The sequence below is a fragment of the Lutjanus erythropterus genome, chromosome 19, assembly GCF_056507025.1.
Source record: "Lutjanus erythropterus isolate fLutEry1 chromosome 19, fLutEry1.hap2, whole genome shotgun sequence".
Taxonomy (NCBI): Eukaryota; Metazoa; Chordata; class Actinopteri; order Lutjaniformes; family Lutjanidae; genus Lutjanus; species Lutjanus erythropterus.
This window is the reverse complement of record NC_139335.1, coordinates 30,927,425-30,944,399: the sequence shown is the minus strand read 5'-3', so window position 1 is coordinate 30,944,399 and position 16,975 is coordinate 30,927,425. Positions and strand designations below refer to the sequence as shown.

Genomic DNA, 16,975 nt, shown 5'->3' with positions numbered 1-16,975 from the left:
TTCATAATTCATTTTCATTAAGTTAATCTTAAATTAATGATGTAATTTGCACAAATAGCCTAGATGTGAAATATAGTGCAACTGTCCATTTGAAAAGCATAATGTTGGTCTAATGAAGCTGAAACTGTGACAGGATGGACAGAGAGCATCAGGGACATTTTATGAGTGGTTCAGACTGCCCTTCTAAAGGTAAACCTTATTTCTTAGCTAAGAAGACCCTGGAAAACAGCCTGTAAGCTTAAGGGAGACCTTAAAGTACAGCTTTAACTAGAGCTTAGGAGACTGTGGGAAACGGGGCCCAGGACAGTAATGCTTGTGTATGGTAGTTTGACAGATTGACAGGAATCTTATTTACATCAAAGTCATCTTGTGTTCTGGGATAATATACCATAATTTATCTTTTTCTTGCATGTGTTTTTCGATCCTATTGACTTTGTAAATTGTATTGGACATACAAAAGTGTAATACATTTAGACCAACAGTTAAAAAGTTGTGTTTCAATCTGTTTTCACTACTACATTTCTGTGTGTAGCTGCTACTCATGGATATAAAGGGCTCATAAGGTAACAAACGCACAACAGTTCTTATTTTCAGGTGATCAGTCACTGATGAAATTATATTTCTGAATATTATTCCATTTCTGCTATATTATTCCAATAAATTCCCCTAAATCTTACACACTGGACCTTTAACACAAGGAGTCAGAAAGTTACAATTGACCCCTGTCTCCCCTAGTGTGGGAAGGCGGCACCCAACCTACCCGGAAATGTTCACTGACGGACAGCTGTGGTGACCAATGAACGCATCGTCACATTTATGCTTACGTGGAGGTAGGAAGTGTATTTCCCCCGGTCTTCCGGGTTGGAGTTCCTGCAGCAGTTCAGCTGAAGTTGTTCTGGAGGAGCGATGGCCGAGGATCAGGCGCTGCCTCTCCGGATCTCGGAGATCAAGGACCCTGCGGTTCTCTTCGAGCGCTACAATACCGAGCAGATCCGCCGGATCGAACGCAAAGTCCGCGGGGAGATCGAGCAGAAGAAGGAGGAGCTGAGGCAGATGGTCGGGGAGCGCTACCGGGACCTGATCGACGCCGCTGACACCATCGGAGAGATGAGGCAGTGCTCGGAGAGCGTCGTCCAGTCCATCCAGGACATGCACCAATACTGCCAGAGGCTCAAACAAGGCAAAAGCAGCGTGAACAGCAGCAGACAGGAGGTGAACGGCTTAACTAACTACTTCTATTGTATAGTTAAACCTGCGTCAAAGCGCCGTCATCTTAGCAACACCAAACTTCATTTAAAATGTAGCAATTCGTTATTATATAAATGATAGGCTAACATAGATCCCAGTCATAATATTATATTACACTTCGTATGACTCAAAGGAACATCCTGAATAATTCGGCCTGAAAAGACTGCTGCACAGAGCATATCTGTCAACAAACACCCTCTTCTTTAGAAGTGTCTAGCGTTTACTTCCACGCCTATTTGGAACCAAAACACACAGCAGCGAGCTCCCTGAGCCAGACACGAAATACAGTGGTTCATCCAAATGAAGAGCTGCAGGTAGATCTATTGCATGCCGAATTTACGGGAAGACCCTGCTGATTTATAAACTGGATTAAGACATGTTCTGATTTCTGTGTGTAATTGCTGACATACAGTAAAACATTAAATTAGAACATTTTTTAACGAAATTTGGGGACATATTCACATAAATGAGAAATTTGAATGCACTATGTTTAAAATAAAATTAGTTTTATGGGTGATTCTTGACAATTGCATATATGACCTGAAATTCAAAATAATAAAATACATCATACATTTATAATGTATAATATTATTGTAGTGCATCACATTGTCTTGTTTGGACTTATTAAACGTATATTGCTACCTCTCTTCTCTTCTCCTTTTAGCCTATAGGGCTGATTATTTTCATTTGTGTTTATTCTGACTATTATTACGATTAGTCATTTAGTTGTTTAGATTATAAAATGTCAGAACTTTGTGAAAAATGTTCATCACAATTTGCCACAGCTTAAAGTGAGCGTCCATTAACTTCTTTTGTTCATGTTTGACATTTTTGCTTGAAAAATGACTGAAACAAATAATCAATTATCAAAGTTGCCAACTAATTTTCTTTCAGTCTTCTAATTGATAAGATGGCAAACTGTTGCAGCTCTATTAGCGTACTTCACATATAACGTGCAGTGTGTCTGTGTCATTGTGGTGTTTGTAGAGCCAGAGGCAGTCCCAGGAGAAGTTCTACACCATGGCGTCCCAGATCAAGCTCCTCTTGGAGATCCCAGAGCGCATCTGGAGCGCCATGGAGGCGTCCCAATACCTCCAGGCCACCCAGCTCTACCTGTTGTGCTGCCATTTGCACAGTCAGCTGCAGCTGGAGGCCGCTACAGGGGGGCACTACAGCCCCATCCTGGCCCGCTTCCCCATCCTGGTCCGGCAGGTAGCCACCACTGGACACTTCAGGTACCGGGTGTTTTCTTACAACCCCAGTTCTTAAAAAAGTAGGGATGGTGTGGAGCTGTTTTTGGAGTCAGGGTTGTACTCCAGTTTGTTTAAGCGAAATCATGGGTCACCAACTGGTCTGTCCTCTTGCAGGTCCACCATTCTCCTGGACAGCAGGTCTTTGCTGCGGGGCCGGGCCGTGTCAGACCAGGCCATCGCTGAGGCTCTGGTGTCCACCATGCTGCTGGAGGGCAGTTCACCACGCCAGGCCCTGGCTGACTTCTTGCTGGCCCGAAAGGCCTCCATCCATCAGCTGCTCAACAAGCCACAGCACGGTATTTTATTTATCCATTTGTAACACCTGGTAGTATGCATGGTTCGCCGTGTACCATAACATGTTTTTTGTTCCCGAAAGGCACAAAGCAACAAGTGCTGCTTGAAGGTTTTTATTGTGAAGCAGAGCAGAAAGTGTAACTATTATGTGAAGTCAAAGTAAAAATGACCCATCAGAAAGTTCATAGGCATGTGTGTTTGGCAGAGGTGAAAGTAACTAACGACAAATACTTTTCAGGTATCTTTACTTGAGTATTCATTTACTTTTACCTGAGTAAAGAAGTTGAATCGCTACCTCTACTTTTACCAGAGTATTTTTTAAAGAATAGCTGTACTTCTACTAGAGTAAAGAATGTGTGTACTTTTGCCTCCTCTGGTGTTTGGTCCAGGTGCGGGGATCAAGGCTCAGGTGTGCAGCCTGGTGGAGCTGCTGGTCACCACTCTGTTCCAGGCCTACGCCGTCTTCTACCTGCCGCCAGAGGGAGGCCCCAGGCCGGGGGAGGGGGCCCTGAGCTGTGGCATGCTCTTCTCGATCCTGGAGAATGTCACCTCCACCACAGCTGCAGGTAAAAGAGCTGGGATGTTCTGGAAGTGGGGATACTTTTGCACCTCATTTACACCCGGTGTTAAAGTGGGATCTGAGAGGTGATGTGCGTTTTTGATGTGTCAGTTGGATCAGGGCCTGATAGGTGGGAGTGGTGGGAATGTTTAAGACTGTATGGGCCCAATCTTACGCTGATCTAAAGTGCAGGTGGAAAGCGGGAGGCGCAGTGGATTTAATTTATTTATGTGTATCCAAGTGCACCTTTGCCACCTGAGCTTGATTGAGCAGCAGTTATACGGCTGTCCATGCTCCCTCTTTTCCTCTTCCTCCTCGTCCTCATCTCCTGCCATCCTCGCTCCTCTGTCCAAGCTGTTAACTTCCATATTTACACTGTGTTACTGATAGAAAATATGTTCAAAGGACACTTCACTAATCCACACTCCTGTGTGGGGAAAAGACTGAACATAAATGAAGATGTTTTGTGATTGTGGAGTGTGTGTGTGTGTGTGTGTGTGTGTGTGTGTGTGTGTGTGTGTGTTTGTGTGTGTTTGTGTGTGTGTGTGTGCCTCAGCCAAATGTGCTAGTTACTATCTTGTGCATTCAGACCTATTGTGCCACAGACTTTGCGCTTTGACCAGGTTTTGGTTGGTCTAAGGCACAAGTGGTTTTTACACCAATGCGATGATGAGCACTAGATAGCAGACGCGCTTGGCAACACTCTCGTTTTGTCTTCTTTTTTAGGCCTCCTGCCCATGGCCACACAGCTCAGACATGCTCTTATCATGCAGATGTGGTTAAAATGGCACGTGTGCCGGTGTAAGATAGGGCCCTATGTCTTAAAACTATTGATCACTTAACATCACTGTATCATGTAACAGGCATTAAAGGTTCCATGTATTCTGAAGCTCAAAAATCCCTAAATAAAGAAAAGCTGAGGCTATCAGTCCCTTGTCTCTCCTCAGCTAAAGGCAGGAAGGTGTTGCAGGAGGAGACGAGCACCGGCAGCTGGTTCAAGTACCTGCCCCCCTCAGTCACTGAATTCCAGCCGGCCCTTCGCACCCTGGCTCAGCCAATCCAGAGAGAGCAGCTCCGGGACACACTGCAGCAGTGGATTGATACGTAAGGGACATCTTTTTATTATTTGCTCTTTTTTCGTTTTGTCTTTGGTGTTTTGCAAAGTCTGACATAAAGGACAAGCTGCACACACTTCATGCATGCACGCAACAGTTTACTGAGGCAATCTGACACACATCAGCTATGTGTAATAAAGCAGATACCTCAAAGAGATGCTGATTCTCTCCTTTACATTTTTCCTCTCTTTACTGCCACAGCATGACTTTCAAATACATTTCTCCTCCGGTCAGCAGCCAACATGGACAGAAAGTCTAATGTACTACTGTAAACAGCGTGGTCGACTCCTCCGTGGTGTTGCTGCACAGGTTTACAAGCAAACATGAAGACAAATTCACTTTTTTAATTCCAAATCCCAAAAATTTAAAAACCAAAAGCTGAGCTCCAGTCTGGCTGGTCTGCAGGTCCACGGTTTCTCTGTGGATCGCTGTTGCAGAGGTTGACAAGTGGAAGTATAAATAATTTGCTTTTAACTCCCAAAAGTTTAAAAAAATACATGCTGAGTTCTTGTCTGGCCGGTCTGTGGGTCTGTAGTTTCTTCGTGGGTTGCTGCTGCTGAGGGCTGAGAAGCAGAAGTTAAAATAAATCTGCTTTTTCATCCAAAAAATTTGAAACATGCACTCTGAGCTCCTCTCCTGCCAATAAAGGAGTCAGTGTCAGAGCAACTCCACCTTTTCTTCCTCCAGAAGCTCCAATCTGCCACTGACTCTCTCGTCCAGAGCTCTCTCTCTCTCTCTCTGAACAGCTGTCTGTCAGTTCTGTGTCTCAGCTCCGCCCAGTCCTCTCTGCCCTCGGCAAAAGCCCTACAATAGACATGAACAAACTCAACTGAGGGCGACTGAGTAACCGGGAGAGCTGACGAACTCCTGGATTGAGCATGTTGCTCATTTGCTGTTGCAGATTTTCTGTCTGATAATTCTGTTATAAGCAGGAGTTTCCAACATTAACTCAGGTTCTCACTGAATGAACATGCACATGCAGCTGCACTAGTAGAACAGCCAATAGGAACGCCCGGTGAGATGACCTGTGATTGGTTTAAGTCTACCGTCACAGGCCAGATTCTCTAAATGCAGGAAACTGAGCTAAGAGCAGGTGTAGAAGTCTAGTTCTCTCTCAGAACACCTGATTTACAATATGCTGACAGGTTATTATGAAATGATTTCTCAATGGTACCAAAATAATGTTGCCTGCTCTAGCTTTATGTAGAAAAACAGATATTTGTGTAAATGTAGACGTACTGATTCAAGTTCTTTATTCAAGTAAAAGTGAAAAAGTACAGCCTCTGAAATGTACTCAAATTATAAAAGTATAAGGTGATAATCTTTTATGCAATTTTTTGCTTTGCTACATCCTTTTCTTGTTTTCTTTTTGTTTTAAAGTGTAGGTAGTAAATGTTAAAAGTTGTCATAAAAATAAATACTTAAAAAAGTAAAAAGTACAGATGCCTGAAAAATCATCTTAAGTACAATAAGGAAGTATTTGTACTTAGTTACTTTCCACCTCTGTTGATTTCCTGCTGATATCTAATCACTGCCTGTTGACTGTCCCCTCAGCTGTAAGGAGGACATCTGCCGGGGCGTTGGCAGCCTCCTGGTCTATGTGAAGAGCCTGAAGGGGTTGGCCGCAATCAGAGACGCCGTGTGGGACCTCCTGTCCACCGACTCCATTAGTCAGCACTGGAGCAGTGTGTGCCAGCGGCTGCTGGAGCGCCCCCTGGCTGTCTGGGATGACTTCCTACAGCAGCTCTTCCTTCAGCGCCTGCAGGTCAGTGCTCTCCTAGCGGCAGATTCACATTTGTCATATTCATGGTTTTCTGAACGGGTCTGTCCAGTGACTTTGGATATTCCAATGACTCCTTCCTCCTGTTCTACAAGGCCATCACCAAAGAAGAAACTGAAGCCATTTCAACGAGCTCCGTCCAGCTCCTCAGTTCAGCTGTGAGGGATCTGGAGGGTCAGACCATCCACACATCTTCGGGTACGAACCCTGGCTCTGGCCGTACAGCGCAGTACGAGGTGGACGTGGCCTCTTACCTGTGGTCAGAGTCTCCGGGGGACCTGCTGAGCGATGCGGGATGGGTCACCGTGACCCAGCGGGGGCAGCAGCACCAGAGGAGCAGCCTGGCCATGAAGACCCAGGCCCTGACACCCTGCGTTCAAAACTTCTGCTCCTCCATGGATGCTAAGCTAAAGGCTAGGCTGGATGACCTTCAGCACTACCTTCCCTCCCAAGACACAGGTAAGACCAGTTCCGTCCTGGTCCCCATGAGCTGCTCCAGACACCTGGTATTACCTCAGTGCCTCCAGCAGGGTGGTGTTTTTGGTTTAGACTGAAATGTCTTTAGTAGATGGGTTGTCATGAAAAGTGACACTGACATTCACTTTCCCCCCAGCATTTTAATCTGTCATTCTGATCTGTCACACTGTGCTCGCTCTGCAGGCTCTGACTCCACCGCTGTCACGTCCTCTGCTCCCTCCGAGAGCTCGTCGGCGTCCTCCTTTAACCGCTTCACAGACACGCCGGCGGTGGAGGAGGCTCTTCGTGAAGGCTGCCTGGCCTGCATCCGCCACATCCTGTCCTCCATCCGCTCTGAGCTGGCCGCGGCCTCGCCGGACCCCGGCCCCACCCGCCTCAGTTCGGTCCTCTTCATGGCCAGGCTGTGCCAGTCCATGGGTGAACTCTGCCCCAACCTGAAGCATTGCATCCTGGGGAAACAGAGCGGGTCAGAGGCCGCCACGAAGGGAACCCCCAGACAGAGCAAGAAGCTGGGGAAAGCCAGAGTCGCCGTGGAGGTCAGCCCCGCCCAGGCCAAGTGGGCTGGTCTGAAGGAGGAGCTTCTCACCTGCAGCATGGAGGCCTACCGCATCTGGAGCTCCGCCCTCTCCAAAGTCAGACACCGTCAGAACTGTAGATGTATATATGTATATGTATCATGTAGATATACCTGCTGTATTTCACCATCTGTGTGGTTTTGTCACAGGTGCTGCTGGATAAGTTTGGCTCAGCGCTGCATGCAGAGTCTGCCGGCTCCATCCTAAAAACAGCAACACACTGGGAGGACCTGGAGATCCAGGAGGAAGCAGAGTCTGGGAGCAGCGTCACATCCAAGATCCGTCTTCCAGTCCAGGTGAGGCGCTCACAACACAGCCTCAGACGCATGACGACGACGATGATGATGATCTCTGAGTCTGTTAATGAACTGATGAGAAACTCCTCTACTCTACTCTCTGCAGCCATCTTGGTTTGTGCAGTCGCTGCTGTTCCAGCTGTGTGTGGAGGTGAACAGGGTGGGGGGCCACGCTCTGCCCCGGCCCACCCTGCAGGAGCTGCTGCAGGGCTGTCTGACTCAGGCCCTGCAACACTACCACAACCTGACACAGCAGGCCCGCAACAAGGTAACACACACACAGACACACACAGTGTTGAGGACGAGGTTAGTTTGGTGTTGTAGGGTGTAGCAGGATATGTGAAAGGCTTAAAAGACATTTTAAATCCAATATTCAGCATTTGTTTTATTATTGCAAGTAAGACAAATTAATTTAAAAATGTGCTACATGTGATGCAGCCGCCTCTTTTTGTCTGGAGTCATTTCAGTACAAATTTCAGTTTTTCTAGTTTTATTTTATTTTACTTAATCTATAAAACTTCAGGGATCGTTTATTTATGAAACAGTTTAGTTAACTTTAAGAAATGCTGCTGGCAGCTCCCTGCACTTTTTGTTTTTAGATCACGTTGAACAGTTCTATTTTAATTAAATTTATATTAAAGGAATAGTTCACTCAAAAATGATAATTCAGTCAGTATCTACTCACCCTCATGCCGATTAGCCAATCATGCCGAAGTACAATATCATAGTATTCCTTTCTCTAGAGAAAAGAAATGACAAGGCAGCACAGGAGGAAGGATAAAGAGAGGGTGGGAGGGAAGTGGACCCCCCCGAGCTTCCTGAACGTCTCTGATTTCTTTATTTGTCTCCCTCTGTCCTCCAGGACGGTGTATTCCCCATGACTCAGAACAGAGCCCTGCAGCTGCTCTTTGACCTCCGGTACCTCAACACCACGCTGGGCAGCAGGCTGGAGGAGGGCAAGAGCTCCCGGTCCCACCGAGACCCCAGGTAGCCTCATCACAAACTCACCACAGGCAGCCAGGTTCCACCAGTAAATGCTACAACTCCTCAAGACTCAAGCAAGAGCCAGTGTTCTGTTTGCTGATCAGGTGCTAGAGCTCCTGTTAGTAACAAAAGCTCACTTAAGGTGGACTGACCTTTAAGGTGGAGCAGACCCACTCCTCCACAGGGTTCTTACGGGTTCTGGAAATCCATGAAAATGCTTGAATTTTAAAGCAGTGCTTTCGAGGTTTGAAAAGTGGTTGAATTTTAGATAAAGTGCTTGAAACTGCTGGTTTTCAAATAAACTAAAAAAATGTTATGCCAACCTATAATTTTTAGTTGTGATGATTTACTTTTCTTCTTTATAAATTTGGATCTTTGAAATTTAGAAACCCAGTTAAAAATGTATTTCAAACATTATTCACAGTGAGCTGTGAACTTGTCATTATTATTATTATCAATAAATTTACTCAATAATTTTTGAAATACAATATTTTTTGAGTTTCTGGAACTCAACGATTCAAGTTTATCTGAAGAAGAAAAGTAAATTATCTCAAAAAGAGATCGGAGTCGGGCTCAAAACTCAAAATTGCAGTAACAACAATATTTTCATTTTTACAGTGATTTAATTTAAGGTCATAAAGAAGTGAAATATGGCTCAATTATTTTGAGTATACACTTATATATACATTTGCCACAGCTGTAAGGTGCTGGAAAGGTGTAGGAACTTGCCTCAGGCAGGAAAACAGAAGTAATTCACTAAAGCAAACCTGAACAAATATTCAAAAAAGATGTCCAAGCAGTGTAAATCAGTAGCTTTAGAAACTGGTAGTTTAGTAAATTATACGTGATTTGCAACTTTGTCTCTCCAAACATGCTCTGCTATGTGTCTTCCAGATTCCACGAGGTCTGTGATTGGCTGGAGAGTTACATCGACCCATTTGACCTGGACGTGTTCACACCACCACTGAACTCCAACCTCAATCGTCTGTCCCAGAGGACCTCGGTACTTTTCACCAACAGAACACACACACACACACACACACACACACACACACAAAGCTGATGAACTCAGCCATGACTATACTGCCTCTGCTGTCCAGATGTAAGAACAACAGTGTATAAGGCTGAAGTGTTGATGAGAGGTTGTGTTTCAGGTTCTGCTGGGGCTGCTGACGGGCTCAGAGAAGCAGTTTGCATCACGGAGCAGCAGCGTCAACTCCCAGGAGCCGTACAACATCCTGCCACTGGCCAGCAGCCAGATCAGGTCAGACATCAGCATGTAACTAAGTACAAATACTTTGTTAATGTACTTAAGTAGATTTTTCAGGTATCTGAATTTAAAAGTATTCACTTTTCTGAGACCTTTTTACTTTTACTGCCTACATTTCAACACAAATATTTGTAAATTTTACCCTTTACATTTTCAAAACAGGCTTGTTACTTTAGTTTTAATGCATTTGAGTGACTTAGTTAGACATAAGATGTTAAAGACAAAAATGATGCAGCAAGACAAAAAACAAAGTCAGACAATAACAAGACAGAAAACGGTGAAAAAGATGTAACAAGACAAAAAAAAAGAAAAAGCATAACGAGACAAAAAAGACATAACGACAATAAAGAAGTAATAAGACAAAAAACAATGTAAAACACATAACAAGAAAAAACAATGAAAAAGATATAAGAAAAAAAAGACAGAACAAGAGATGTAACAAGACAAAAAAGCAACATAAAAGGACGTAGCAAGATGAAAAATAATGTAAAATATGTAACAAGACAAAAAGACCTAAATAGATAAAAAAAAAATGTAACCGGAAGAAAAAGTAACAGACGTAACAAGACAAGAGATGTAACAAGACTAAAAAGACGTAATAACATGAAAAAGACATATCAAGATAAAATGAAGTAAAATACATAACAAGATGAAAGAGCCATAACAAGATGAAAATAACGTAAAAGACGTAGTGTACTTCTTCACTTTTACTTGAGTAAAGAAGTTGAATCAGTACTTGTACTTTGACCAGTACTTTGCCACCTCTGTCTTTAGTACAGGATCCCCACAAGCTTCTCTTGTAGGGCCTCAACAGTAACTTAATGGTGGGTCCATTGACCAAAAGCAAACGTGTATTATATCGTTAAGATACAAAATGGTGCAAGGGTCCCAGTTTTTAATTTACTGACTTTCTGCACAAACCGTCTCTGGCTGCCGTCCTCGGGTCATAACCGTGCTGTGTCCTCTGCAGGTTTGGGCTGCTGCCTCTCAGCATGTCCAACGTGCGTAAATCCAAGTCGGCCTCCAGGAGCTCCGATGCTGCTCATCAGCTGGTGAGTAACTGATCTGGGCTCTGCTACGTGACGCCTCTGTGTTTCACTGTTTACGTTGACCACCACAGTACGTCTTCATGTCTTCTGTGTCATTGTCGTGTTCCACCCTGGGTTAATGTTGTCTGTCACACCTTCTGCCTTCCCAGCGTTTTTGAGTGCGAGAGACTCAGGCAAGTTCATCAGTGTGGGTTTATGTGTGTGTTTTGGTTGTGTTGTCAGTAGTGCCTTGGTTCACCTTTGGTGTATTTGCAGTGTGACAGTACATTATTAACTGATGCTGATGATGATTCTTGATCAGATGGGATGAAATTATAGAACGCTTTTCTGCTCTGCTCTCACTAATCTCCCACACTCTGCTTGGGCTCATAATGTAGCTCAGGATCAAGTTATTGACTGTGTGATTTCACTGGGCTTCAGCACAGCAACAGCGACCCTGAGGGATTCTAACCTGTTTGAGCAGATCAAGGGTAACTTTTCTCAAACCTATTTTCCCATGTTTTTCTGTGTAAGTAACTAATGGGGGCAACATTTTTTGAAACAGCCTGCAGTGTAATCCGTACAGCTAATTTCATCCTGTCAAAGTCTGTCCACTGAAATAGCTTTTTTGTCACTGACACGCTCAGATGAATTAAATAAATGTTATTCTAAGTGTCTGACAACATTATGGAGAGGATCCCTACAGAGGAAGAGCTTTTTGTTATAGAGGAAGGTACTTTTTGTTTAACCAGAAACAGCTGATTTATCACTCTTGCCAAACCCACCACTCCATTTACAGACATATCATTGTGAAACACACTTCATTCAAACTGGACAGAAACAAAATGAAACTCGTTTAGTGGTCGATACCATTGCTGGCGAATTTCCACGTTACTCAGCCCCTAATTTGATACCTTTCCACCCTGAAATAAAAACTCTTCTGAGCTTCTAGGACAAAAGAGCGAGAGGGAAACGTGCTGAGTCTGCTACAAATCACTGTCAGGAGGGCAGGTTTCCATGTCTGGAAAGTCACGCAAAAGTGACTTGTTCACTGCCTGTTTTTCTCTTCCTATTTTAACAGTTAATTTTACAGAATAGTAGTTCACATCTGCACTTCTATACTGTATTTTTTGGCTTGTTCACAGAGTCCACAGTTTTAAGATTTAATCTATTTTGTAATGGTTTGAGTACCGATCAACTGAGCTGACAGCGTGTGCGTTTCAGAGGGGGGAGGAAAGTGGAAAGACTATTGCGCACAGTCTTTCTGGAAGTCATTAATACTGATTCTTTGTCACTTGACCCGCCTGTCATAACTCGTGGTATTTTCTAGAAAGTCGATCCCGCCCCGGGTTTGGGTTAATAGGGTCAATCAGCGCATCACCAATTTTTCTTTTGGATGATTTGAAATAAAGACTTACTTCACTGATGTGAAAATATCAGGAGAAGGAGCGAGAGGGAGGTCAGGCAGCAGAGAAGCGACATGGAATAACAGAGTGTAGAGCCAGACTATTTCCACATCTAATTCTGCTAATAAGGAGTTTATTTCAACCAAACCAGAGCTGGTGATTGTTGGAACAGAGGAAAGATGAACCAAGACATTTTTTGTGTCCTGGTTCATTTTTGCATGAAGTGTGTTTCATGATGATAAAATGACTGTTTCTGTAAAATTGAGTTAATAAATCATCTGTTTCTCGTTGAATAAAAATGATCTTCCACTTCAAAAAAAAGGTCCATCTCTGTAGGGACCCTCTCCATAGTGCTGTCGCACACTTTAAAATCAGGAAATGTTTGGTTTTCTTCAGCAGTGACTGAACACTGTTCCTATCAACTGAAGGCAAACATGAAACAGTAAAATAATGCTGATACCTGAAAATACAAATAGCAGCACAGGTCAGAAACTAACTTTAAACCACAAAGACTCTGTTTGAAGCGACATAAGTACTGAGATGTGAACACACCGAGACTCATCTCATCTACTGGGAGTTAATTGCCTAGTCTTAGAAGGTTTACCAGCATTTAAAAAATGCAAATACATAATAATTTTATTGTGGAAAAAAACCTGTATATCTATAGGGATCCTTTCCACAATGTTGTCAGATACTTAGAATAACAATCTGAGTCTGTCAGTGGCAAAATGAACTCACTTAATTGACGGACTTTGACGTTCATAATGTAAGGATTACATTCCAGCCTAATTTTGGTCCCCATTAGTCAAAAACTTGGGAAAATATGGTCCAGGCTGAAAAAAATCCTTTGATAATGAGATAAGATCAGCAGAAATGAAAAAGCAGGTGTCTCAATGCAGCTCAAGTTGTGATTTGTCCAAAATCCACCATATTTTTCAGCTTCCCTATTAAAATGAAAACATTTGGGGAATAGTCTTGTTTGCTGTCTTACCAACAGTCACAAGATAACATCAGTAAGGGTTTGCTTTGGACTTTTATCACTTAGGGCTGAGCATGGTCAACTAGTCCCCCCCCCCCCCGCCGCTTCTATCATTCGTGCTAAGCTAAGTTAAACATGTCCCATCTCTGTACTGGTTAGACAACGTTAAAATCTGTGTTCTTTAAGTCTGACTCCTGATAGGACAGCAAACTCCCAAATGCTTTCCAATTTGTCATTTGTCTGTTTAGTGCTGAGCCCACAAACACCAGAGGAATCCAGGTTTCTGTCAATCATTAGATCAGATGTTTACAGTGGGAAAGCATTTAAAGGTTACTCGCACCCGCTGCCACATCCTCCTCTAGGAATGATAAAGTAGTCCCTAGTTCAGAACTGCTTTAGAGCTGCTGCACCACTGTGTGTAACCTTTAGCTACAGCACCTTTAGGATCACCTACACGCAACATTTACAATCCTGAAACATTAGCATGGAGCACCAGAGCCTGCCCTCGTCCAAGACTGTCATGCTACCTATTCTGGATTGACAACAGGATTTACTGTATGTCACAGTGAAACATTCTGGCGCTAAAAACCAGAGGTGGGACCAGGGTATTGATCTGCATGTCACAAGGAAGTCCCAAGTCAAGACTTTTGAGTTTCAACCCTAAAACAAGTCATAATGTAACAGTTACTTAGCTGTTAAGATAACATTAGCTTTGCATTAGCAGTATTAGCTGCTATATAGACCATAAAAAATTTAAATTCAGTTATTATCTCCTCATCCTCGTGCTGTTTTAAGTTCAGGTTTATTTTGTTAGTCCACAAAGCAGCGTCGCAGAATCTCCCTGACATGCCGACATGCCGCACATCGGCACACCACACACACCCAGTTCAGACTGTGTGTACATTAACATAGCTTAGTTAGTTAGTAGTTATTTTACATTTGAAAACTAGTCACTGTTCACATCAATTGTTTGGGAGATTCTGCAGCATTTTCTTGTGTTTTGTGGACTGAAAAACTAAACCCAACCTTCAATCAGCATGAGGGTGAGGAGATACTGACTGAATTGGTTGAACTATCCCTTCAACGTTCTTTGTGCAAAAAATATTGGAAGATGTCGCGTCTTCATCTGTAATTTTCAAGCTGCATGGTTTGATACTGTTGTTGACCACCTTGTAGTTCTTGTATGTGAATGGAATGATCTTTGGTCTCATTTTTTCCCAGCTGAAGCTTGGTACCGTAATGTTAGTTCTTTACGGTTCACTCCCGTACCTTGATTTCTCCAGATCCAGTTCCGATTGGCAGTGATGGAAACGTGACACCAGGGTAGAGACGCTAAATTTTGTCTGTCACTGTGACTTTTTGTCATTTCAGCCACAAATTCCATCCATCTCTATCCATGCAGCACTCGAACATAATTCCCAGACTGTAGTCCCATTTTTTATGTTTTGTGGCATTGAAAATCAGAAAAAAAATAGAATGCTAAACTCGTCTACTGGCCATAGGAAGAGTCAATCCCCTAATTTTTGTGGGTTTGCCTACTTTAAGAAAATCTGCACGAATGTGCAAATTTTGGTGTAAAACAGAAAAGGTATGACAGTCCTGGATCAGGGCTCTTTGGATCAGGGCTCTCACTGACCCTGGATCTACCAGTCAGTGGACAATGGTAATGTATGTTCGCATCTCTTATGAATTAAGACGAACAATAGGACAGTCCACCAAATTTAGATGAACAGGACAGTCCACCAAAATGTTAGCAAACCTGATGTCCTCTGCTTCCTCCAGCAGGCGCCGCCATCCTCCACAGCAGACAGCGCAGACAGCTTCCGGCCAGGCAGCCTCTTCAGACAGCTCGCTGATCAGGATGAAGACACAGCCGCTCCTTCTTTATTCAAACTCAGCTGGCTGTCTGGAATGGCCAAATAACCCTTTATTGCTCCAGACTTTTTATTTGCTTTTGCAAACTGCAACTTTGTAAAAATGACATGTATAGTAAATCTAATTTTGCCTTTTGAGGAATGTGTCTTGTGTAATTTAATTCACTGTACTTGATTAACGGATGCTCTCATTAATGAGACTAAACATTGGCATTTTTATAGAATTCATGTGTGCCAGTTGACAAGCACTGACAGTAGTGCTGAGTAGTGCTTGCAAGCAGCAACAAAGTGAGCAGCATTGTTCATGTACTTAGCTTCGTACTCTGTGTGAACCTGGACAAGGAGGAAGAAGACGTTCATCATGGCTGACACCAAAATATCATCTTCTTACATTACATACAACGTAACTATAAGTAAATATTCAGACACTTCAGCAAGATATGGTCACACAGACCTGGACCAGTTTAGGCTGAGTGTTGGGGAAGGGAGGGGTGGTTAGTTTGGGGGTGGTTGGTGAGGCATGGGGGATGGTGGAGCTGCTTTTTCTAGGTTGGTCAACCCGGGATGGTGCAAAGTCAAAATCCGTATTATTATAATTATCACTGTTTAGCCCTTTTTTTTCATTATTTGCCCATTCATTTTGCCGACAAGTTTTTTCTCAAACCAGGAAATATTTTAGTTTCTCTGCTGAGCCGTAGTAGGCTAACTTGGCTAACTAATTTCTTTAGCTAGCCTGCAAACAGTGTAACGTTTTGTTGACTTTTTAGTGAGCTAAAAACCAGTGTAATATTTTGTTAATTTTCTAGCTAGCTAGCAAACAGTGTAATCTTCTAACTTTCTACTGAGCTAAAAATAATATAACGTATTGTTAATTTTTAAGCCAGCCAGCAAACACTGTAATGTTTTAACTTTCTAGTGAGCTAAAAAACAAACAAACAACGTAACAACAATAATTAAGCTAGCTAGCAAACACTAATGTTTTGTCAACTTTTTAGTTAGCTTACAAAAAATGTAACAATTTGTTAAGTAATATAGAGCAGCAGCAAGTTAATAGTTTTGTCCCTTGTCTGACATCATTCAAATTGATTTTTTTTTAAATATATTTATTTTAATTTGGGTAAGCAAGAGTCTCCATGCTTAAACTCAGTCACTCAACTTAAAAAGAATCCCTTATGCCTGCCTAATACAGGAACTTGTGAGAAACTGATACAGAAAAATAGAATGATTAAAGGCATAGATTTATCCATTCACTACTTTAATGCCCAATAGGCCTATAGGTAAGTTCCAAAAAATACTGGATCCTACACTTCCCATAATGCATCTTTTTGTTAAGACCCTCCCTGTTTGATAAATGCCCACATCCATCAACTGACTTCCTGTCCAAAACCTCCAAGTCTCAAGCCCGATCTGAGATAACTAGTCATCAGACTTGAAACCTCCAGGAGACGTGATACAGCTGTTTCACAGACTGAAGAGAACAGAGGTGGCAAAAGTACACTTGTTCTTTACTTGAATAGAAGTACAGATGCATTTATGTAGTTTTTCATCTTGTTTCAACTTTTTTGTCATGTTACAGCTCTTGTTACATATTCTACGTTTTTCATCTTGTTATGTCTTTTACGCTGTTTTTTGTCTTGTTACGTTGTCTTTTTCGTTATTTTTTTGTCTTAGGTTTTTTTTCTTTTTACATATTTTGCATTGCTTTTTGTCTTGTTAGATTTTTTTTGTCCTGTCTTTTTCATTGTTTTTTGTCCTTTTTGTCTTGTTACGTCTTTTTTGTCTTGTTACATATTTATGTTGTTTTTCATCTTGTTGTCTTTTGTCTCACTAATTTCCC

The 16,975-nt window shown here is 42.7% G+C and overlaps 1 protein-coding gene across 4 annotated transcripts; it reads left to right on the top strand.

The window, feature by feature from the left end:
* Nucleotides 1-838: 838 nt before the first annotated feature.
* Nucleotides 839-15,276, top strand: cog1 (component of oligomeric golgi complex 1). 4 transcript variants are annotated; one of them, XM_084743436.1, is made up of 16 exons: nt 839-1,212; nt 2,236-2,483; nt 2,616-2,797; nt 3,185-3,361; nt 4,302-4,458; nt 6,024-6,234; nt 6,345-6,708; nt 6,910-7,358; nt 7,451-7,597; nt 7,704-7,865; nt 8,460-8,584; nt 9,476-9,584; nt 9,736-9,845; nt 10,822-10,903; nt 11,050-11,073; nt 15,050-15,276. In XM_084743436.1, exons 1-15 carry the CDS (start codon nt 907-909, stop codon nt 11,056-11,058), a joined length of 2,838 nt encoding a protein of 945 aa, XP_084599562.1. In that variant the 5' UTR covers nt 839-906; the 3' UTR covers nt 11,059-11,073; nt 15,050-15,276. The 4 variants fall into 4 exon arrangements, with proteins under 4 accessions (XP_084599562.1, XP_084599563.1, XP_084599561.1 ...); XM_084743437.1 differs by having other exon boundaries at nt 15,047-15,276; XM_084743435.1 differs by lacking the exon at nt 11,050-11,073.
* The last annotated feature ends 1,699 nt before the right edge of the window (nt 15,277-16,975 follow it).